Raw genomic sequence first — 8433 nt, 5'->3', positions numbered from 1 at the left:
CTTTGTTTGGATATTTAGTGCTTTGTTTGGATACTTAGTATTCATCTCAATCCACGTGGCTAAAGTGAATTAGAGTATAAATTAAACAATCCACGTGAAGAATACTTGGACACCTCAATCCACGTGTATTGTCATGGATTGAGATGTAATTTAATTTAAGTTACATTCCAATCCACCTCAATACACATGGATCGAGACAAATACGAGTGTCTAACAAGGCCTAATGGAGATGAGAATACTTAAGTGGTGATGACAATACATAAACGCCCATGGACCATATGAGAAGATTATCAACGTTAGTGCTTCATACACATTAACTGCACAAATTTTTTTGATGGATCTCATACGAGAAGATTATTACAGACATTGAGTGATCAAACAAATAAGACTGCCATCAGGGATGGCATGAGCGCAGGCCATCTCTCACGTCTTAGATCTTGTATCTACATGCTGCTTTTCATTTTCTCTAGCACTTACAACTTTGTGCCTGAAGCGTGCAAGTCAGTTCTGCAGACGCCATGAATGAGGTATGCGTCCTACCCTATCAGTAAAACTGCCAGAGAACCTGTATCATCAGCACTTTAACATCACCACAGCATTTCGAAGAAAAATACTTAACATTTGTAGAAAGTATCCAATTATTCTACTTCCTGAAAGAGCAATTGCGGACCTAGTGTCCTTTTTCAAACTTTTGGATCACTGCTCAAAGAAAAATCAGTTATTCTTTACTCAAGGATCAACAAATCACCTAGTGACGTTTTTTCTGGTATAGGGAATATCCAACAAGAGCAGACAATAATATAGTCCACAAAACCTGCATATGAAACCAAGTGGGTCAACAGTTGAGCAATGACTTTGCATAATGTTAAATTTATTTAGGATATAATATATATAATTACACCAACAAAGTTATATTTATATGTACCAAAACATTCAAATCCGCATCAGCTAAATTTTAATAAACAAAACATAACACAGAATTTAAAAGATGACCATGTTTATCGTATTCCATCTCTCAAGCTTCCTTATCCTGGACTGCATATCATCAATCACACTATCTGTAGAGGAAGTTTCTCGTATTGGTGACGATAAATCTGAATTAAAGCTCCCTCCCTGCAATTCCAGTATATGAGAATAACTTGGAAAGAACAGTAACCATAAAATATTAGCAGAAAGATAGTTGTTGAAGAACTAAGTAGCCTTGTACATTTTAGAAGCCTAGCTGTTGGATAGACTGAAACCCTAACGCTAATCCAGAGTTGGGAATATATTATATAGAGGAGTTAAGTGGGCCAAGCCCATTACAACAGGGCTAATTAGGTAAATACAGAAAAACTCTAATCTAACCCTAAACAGGAGTCAAACACCCCTCGCAGTATCAACTCTATCCTGTACAGATGTTGAGACTGGATCGGAACTCAGTGAATACACTCGACGCCTCAGCACCGGAGTGGGAGACAACGGGTTGCCGCTTCGAGTCCCAGGAGACGAGGTTGGCGTCCTGGAACACGGCATAGCTGGATGTAAACTGGAGCGTGTCGGGGCAGCTAGCCGAGTCAATGTCGGTGTAGACTGTGGGAAACCCTAACTCAGGGTTTAGGGTCACGGTGAAGGTGGAGCCGCTATGGAGGACGAGCGGCGGGGTGAGGCCGAGGGGGGGGGGGGGGGGGGGGCGAAAGAGAGGAAGGCAGCAGGAAAGGCGGCGACTAGCCCTAGAGAGCGGAAGTGAGATAATCTCGTGATACCATGTAGGAAAGTATATGCCGCCAATAGTAGGTTGATTATAGAGGTAGAAGGGGTGTACAATATATAGACAAGGATCGTCTAAGGTTGATAGAAAGCACTCAATCAGTGGAGATCCTTGCCTAGCCTCTGATCAACTACCATAAACACCAAGGCACATATGCGGGCAGGGCTGATCAACACATATGGCAAGCCTGATCATCCTAATTACATAGTCGAACATGTTAATTGAAACAATGGTTAACAATATGGTACCTGAATTCAGACAAGCATTCTAAGTTGTAGTAAACGTTGCATTGATACTTCCCTCACAAATAGCTTATCAAGGCAGCTTCCTAGTATGGTGTACAAATATTTTACATACGAATCTACAGCAATATACCTGTGACTGGATGAACTCAACCAGTTCCTGCAGCCTTGCAGCTTGTTGATTGTGAATACCAATAGATACATTACCATCAGCTGGTAAGCTCTCCAAAATAATTTGAAGATAACTCTGGATAGCACAAAGGAACCATGAAACTGGAAATTAGAAATAAGCTATATATATGACTATGCTTCACAGTGATTGATTTCAGGACTCCTGACCGAACCTTTGTTGTGTATGAACCATCCAAGCAGAGTGCAGAACCAGCAGAGGTAACAATTTCTTTATTTGTCCCTTTAATTTGAAGATATGGAGTCGACACTCCTTGTAGATGGTCAACTTCTATTAAAATCTTCAATGGATTTCAAAAGGCATCAGAACATACTTGTAATTAACAGCTACACTACTGATTCCATCATAACATTACAAAATAATGCTATATAAAATAACAGATGAGAACATCTTGCTTTAGGTATGCAAAGTTACTAATGGAGCAGTTTTCGACCACAAAATGAGAGACAAATGTGTTAAATTCGTATGTACAGCCATACTGATAGTGAGTAATAGGCAGTAGGACTGTGCCCCGTTACAAGATTGTTCATCAGTATGCATGCATTCAGTTCATTTTCATCACTATAGTATTTATTCTGTACAGCTAGATAAATATTACACGTCCATCCAAAAACCACTAATAAAATTACTAACAACCAATTTTTATGCCTGGCAAGAGATTGTAGTTTTCATTTTCAAAATAATCAATGTCTCCAGAACTTAAAATTTCTAAATCTACAGGATAAAAACGTAATGATGCTTTGATAAAACATTAAAACCTTCCTCTTAATAAAGGATTAAAGGCATTCAAATAATAAACCAAACCTGGAAATGTGCCAGCAAAATTCACAATTCCTAAGTTATTTAAGCCTTAATCATGCATACTCAGCAATAATACTAAAGGATAAATCTTTGTACAAGCAAGCAATAATGGCATAATAGCACAGGAGTAGGGAGACTTTTACAAAAATAAAAAAGACTTTGTCCATTTAGTGGTAGGCAAGTATGCATCCTTTTCTCTAAATAAAAAAAAGAGCTACACTGGTTAAGGAACATAATAACCTTTCCATCTTGGTAAATCACCGCAGAAGCTTCAATATATGCAACAGCTTGGTAACTAGAAAACAGGAATGGAAAATAAATTAATATATCATAGTCGTCAAGAGAACTTTAGGCTCATATAGTTTAAGAAATATCTGGATGGATTTTAGCATATCAATCAAAACAATACCAAAATGAAATCCCAACATTTTGTGCTAGATAGCTCTTCTTATTAAGAGTTGCATACACCGACCAAAATTCGAACTCGTAACCTCTGGCTCTGATACCATATTAAGTTGCATTTACCAACCAGTTAGACCCAAAAGCTTAAACTGATAGAAAGAGGTGGTCAATTCACTTATATTATAATCCAACACTTCTTAGGGCTAGTTTGGAAACTCTATTTCCCAAGGAATTCCCATTTCCAAAGGAAAATGAACTAATTTCCCAGAGGACATAAGTTCCACTGCACCATTAATTGAACCTTTATAATATTATCTCTTATATTTCAAGGAGCATATAGAAGTTGTTGACTTAGTTGTGGTAAGCTGATGCCTAGTGATGGCCAAAACAGGTAGCCACTTGGCAATGGCATTTTTAGAGTATTTTGGCCCTAAACCATGTATTCCCATATAATCTGCCCAAGAGGCTCAGCAATACAACCAACAATTCCACCAATTCAATTCTGGCCATGGGAGAGGATATGGAAGAGCTGGACACTAGGGAAATGTAAATTTTTCATGTGGTTGGTCGCACATAATAGGTACCGGACTGCAGACTGCAGACTGCTTGCAAAAAGAGTGCCCCACACTCCGCAACCAAACTATAGTTTCATGTGTTTTTCCCACCAATTGTGGTTCAGGATGCTACAGAGGTTGGCCTGCAAAACCTCTCCCCACCAGACTGAGGACCTCATTGGGCAGGTTAAAAAGGGGCAGAATTCTATTATCATTTTGGGAGCATGGTCCATTTGGAACCACCGCAATCAGTTCGTTTTTGATAAAATTCAGCCTAATCTTGATAAAGTCTTTGTAGCAGTATGGGATGAACTGCACATTGGAGTTTGGCCGAAGTTAAGAGTACGTTCGCTCGTTCTAACGCCAACCACTGAGTGTCACCCCTCCATAGTTGTGTATGTTGGAGACAGAAAATGGAAACCATAACCCTAACTAGGGTTGCGATGTTTTTTTTTTGGAAAACGCAGGAGAACTGCGCCTTAATATATTAAGAAGAAGAGATAAGTCCAGATCAAAGAGACCTGGACAGATTACAAGGCCTCCTCAGGGAGGCCAGAAACACAGGAAACTGAAAAAATCCATCAAACTCAACCTACAACTCCCTAGTCTCCAGGAATTAGGGCAGCAAGGTATGAAAGACCCTTAGCCCCGGCCATCTCCCAAGATTGCCTCTCCTCCCTAGCTAACTTAACTGACAAATCTAAACTAGGAGTACAACCATCAAAAACACAACTATTACGAAGCTTCCACGTTATCCATGCTCCTAAGGCCACAAGAGAATTAAGACCTTTACCAGGAAGACCAGTAGCCAACCCGGGTTGCGATGTTGTATTAGTAGATAGAAACGTATATGTGGTGGGCTTAAGCCCATTAAAATGGTAACACACACATGTCTAAAACCCCTAGGTATTACAGATGTTGAGACTAGAACGAAACTCTAAGAACACCGTGCATGGAAGTCCGTTGCTGAAGATGTCGGCGAATTGCAAAGTGGTCGGTGGTATGCGGAAAACGCGAACATCGCCGACGGTGCACGCTCACGGACGAAGTGAAGGTTGATCTCTACGTGCTTCGTGTGTTGATGCTGTACAGAGTTGGTGGACAGATAGACCGCGCTGACATCGTCTAATAGACGTGTGTGGCGCAAGCGAGGGGGCTATCGAGCTCCTGGAGCAACTAACGGAGCCAGGATGCCTCGGCCATGCCGTTCGCCACAACGTGATACTCAGCCTCATCGTTGGAGCGGGAGACAACAACGCTAGACCGGCACATGTCGGGGCAACCGGCACAATCAGCGTCGGTGTAAACGACCAACTCTAAAGTTAGATATACGAAGAAGGTTGTAGTCGAGTGCACACCGGAGGTAGCAAAGAATCCATTTGCCAGCGGTGAGGTGGGGCTCCCGCAGGGTGTGCATGTGAAGGCACACATGCTGGACGCATAGGCGATGTCGGGCCGAGTGAAGTTGAGGTACTGTAGAGCCTCGACGAGGCTCCGGTAGGCCATCACGTCGCTAACCAGGGCACCATCATCGTCGGAGACGTTCTCCTGATTGTCAATAGGCATAGAGCAGGGCTTGCAGCCGGACATGCCAGCCGCTCTAAAATATCGATGGCATACTGGCGCTACAAGGAAGAGGCCCTGGAGGCGACGGTCACCTCGTGGAAGTGGTGGAGAGGGCCTAGGTCCTTCATCACAAACTCGCGCTACAGGGCAACACTCATACGATGGAGAAGGGTGGCACTAGACGCCCTGAGCACGATGTCGATGTATAGAAGGAGGTAGACAATATCGTCGCCGCTCTAAAGGATGAACATGGACGTGTCCGACTTGGCCTCAACAAAGGATGAACATGGACGTGTCGTGAAGGAGGGCGTTCTTGATGTCCAGTGGTGGACCACCTGGTCTCGAGAGAGGATAGTCCAAACGGCGGCGGGCTTGACGACAGGGCGTAAGGTCTCGTGTAGTCCACTCTGGATCGCTGAGTGAAGTCCTGAAGGATCCAATAGGCCTTGTACCAATCGAGAGTACAATTGGCCTTGAGCTTGTGACAGAAAATCCACTTTTCTGTATCTAGCATGCATATGGAAATTTTAGTGTTTGCATCACCTTCCTTTATCCATGTGATTCTTGAACGTAATCTTGCCATTGTTCTTTTGAAGGAGGCCAAAAGTAAGGACTGTTTCTTGAGTTTGTTTTTTAGCTAGTTCTCAGCAGGACTAAGAGGTCTGTGATCCTGGGCTATTTCAAATATGTGAAGCGGCTCCTTTGCCAAGGAAAGCTGAGGGACTATATGCCCCACCTGTTTTCACTCCATATTCGCAATCTTCTGGTTGTCTCCTTAAGTTTCTTATCCAGATTTAGGAAGGGACAGCTGGTAAGGCACTATAGAGTTCCAAGCATCCAACACCACCTCCTGAAAACCTTCCATTCTTGTCTAGAATGATTCAAAATGGAACTTTTTCTTGCCAATGGGCATACTACTAACCTCTATGGATCAAAGTGATAAAGGTATGTTTCAAGTACTTAGTCAATTGATTTAAGTGCTAATCAGGTTTGTCTAAGTGCTAGGGGGCATATGAAGTCGAGCCAAAATGAGCAAAAGAAAATTGGCACGAAAAGGAAGAGGCTAGGCTGGCAGCACCGGACAGTCCGATACCACCCACCGGACAGTCTGGTGTCTGTCCGACCGTACTGGCCATGCCAGGGCGGCGACGCGACCAGGGGAGGCGTGGAACGACGGAGGAGCACCGACAGCTGGAGATCTGGCGACGGGAGGGTCACCAGAGGAGGGAAGAAGCCGACGGTGGCTAGGGACGACGGACGGAGGGGGAAATCCGGCGACAGTAGATGGTAGACGCCGGCGACTGGGTGTGGGGTGGTGGGGAAGAGAGAGAGAAACTGGCTCCGGTACCAAGTTGGAATGGGAAATCCTAACCCTAACACAAGGTTGGGTGATGTATTAATAGACCAATGGTTGGGTCTGGCCCATTACACAGGGGTGAGACTGTAATTACAAGGGGCCAACACCAAAACCCTAAACGGGTACTCTAACAGTAACACTAGGACGTCACTTATCAAACACACACTTATTCCTATGCTTCCAAATGATCCAAGCACAAAGGGCTATTGCCTTGCATGAGCTGCTCGTGCTCGATTTTCTTCTAGTGTTAGAAAATATAATGGCTAGGATATAGTTATTTGGGATTATGATCATGTGTCCTAATTTCACACCAAGTCATGTAAATTCTATACATACCACACGAGAGGCTCAATGTAAATCATCTTATTCCACAAATTATATTCCTCTTACACATCCCATCACTGAGCCCTCGCAAGCATATTGTACTAAAATGGAAATTAAATCCAACAAGCGACACATTAACCAACAACTCAAGATTATGAAGTTTACACTTAGTGTGCCAATACTAAGATAAAGGATGCCCAGTGCGTTTTTCCCAGTAATATGTAAAGACATGGATAAAATCAAACAATGCACCACTTACCCAAGCTTAAGAAGCCCTGCAACAGTACTGGCACTAATATCAAAATCAACCTTTGGCTGGATAATAAAATTTCCTTCCCTTATAGGCTAGCAAAATATTGAAGGGAAGAGAAAGGGCAATGTGTTATAGATTCATGTCAAAGAATGAAAGAAGCATAATGAAAACAAAATAAGCGTGCATACCTCTCGTATCAACAATGCAAATCTTCCTTCACAAATTCTGACCCGGATACACTCACCTTCGGTCAGCTGGGCATTTGATGGTATGCCAGGAAGCCGTAAGTACACATCAGTAAAGTTCTGGACAGAACTGCAGACTTTACTAGCATCTAGTACCTTCAGTATATCTTGGCAGGATACCTAACAATAGAGCAAAAAACTCATCACCACCCAAAATGTGATGTGCATTGTTTCCCTAGACCAGCTTACTGGATGCTCAAAGAAAAAACCCCAGAAGTAGGTTTATGTAGCCTAGGCAACTATCTAAGCTCCAGTGACACCTAGGGTGGTAATGGATGGTGATTTAAATGTTTCTTCACAATAAGTTAGGACCCTTAATTTATTTTAGTTCAAAGATGAATAGGAATAGACTCTGTTTTCAAGTCATCCGACTAATTGCGATTAGTCGGGCTGGTTTGTTTAGGGTGCTTGATTAGCACATCCGAACCGATTAGAGCACCTGATCACCTTGGTCGTCCAACTAGTCGACGACTAGGGGCGATTAGTCGCTCGATCAGGCGAGTCTGCGCGACTAGGGTTTAGGATCCTGAAATTTTGATTTCGTGGGCTTTTTTTGGAGGGCGGCCTGGCTACAGGGAGATGAAACGCTAGCGCCGTCTCTATAAACCATTACTCAACGGTTCCACATCTCCTAATTTCCTGGCATCACGATTTCTTTCCTTGTGCCTCTCTTCTCTATTTTCCTAGCGGCTCGTTCTCGACTTCTCGTTCCAGACTTCACCGATGACGCGCAGCCCCAGATCTTCGAT

General features: G+C 43.0%; 1 protein-coding gene across 3 annotated transcripts in view; it reads right to left on the bottom strand.

The window, feature by feature from the left end:
• Positions 1–226: 226 nt before the first annotated feature.
• The window catches only part of LOC103641538 (uncharacterized), an 81989-nt gene continuing 73782 nt past the window's right edge, over positions 227–8433 (bottom strand). For 2 of the 3 annotated variants that reach the window (XM_008664877.3, XM_008664879.4), the window contains 8 exons: positions 7628–7804; positions 7446–7531; positions 3224–3278; positions 2337–2462; positions 2126–2239; positions 994–1113; positions 749–814; positions 227–565 (listed from right to left, as the gene is read on the bottom strand). In XM_008664877.3, coding sequence (XP_008663099.1) covers positions 749–814; positions 994–1113; positions 2126–2239; positions 2337–2462; positions 3224–3278; positions 7446–7531; positions 7628–7804 — 744 coding nt within the window. In that variant the 3' untranslated portion in view covers positions 227–565. The remainder of the gene's footprint in view (positions 566–748; positions 815–993; positions 1114–2125; positions 2240–2336; positions 2463–3223; positions 3279–7445; positions 7532–7627; positions 7805–8433) is intronic. The other variant, XM_008664878.4, reaches the window with a different exon arrangement.

This window comes from Zea mays, chromosome 10 (genome assembly GCF_902167145.1).
Source record: "Zea mays cultivar B73 chromosome 10, Zm-B73-REFERENCE-NAM-5.0, whole genome shotgun sequence".
Taxonomy (NCBI): domain Eukaryota; kingdom Viridiplantae; phylum Streptophyta; class Magnoliopsida; order Poales; family Poaceae; genus Zea; species Zea mays.
The sequence above is the reverse complement of the archived record's forward strand: the minus strand, read 5'-3'. Positions and strand labels throughout refer to the sequence as shown.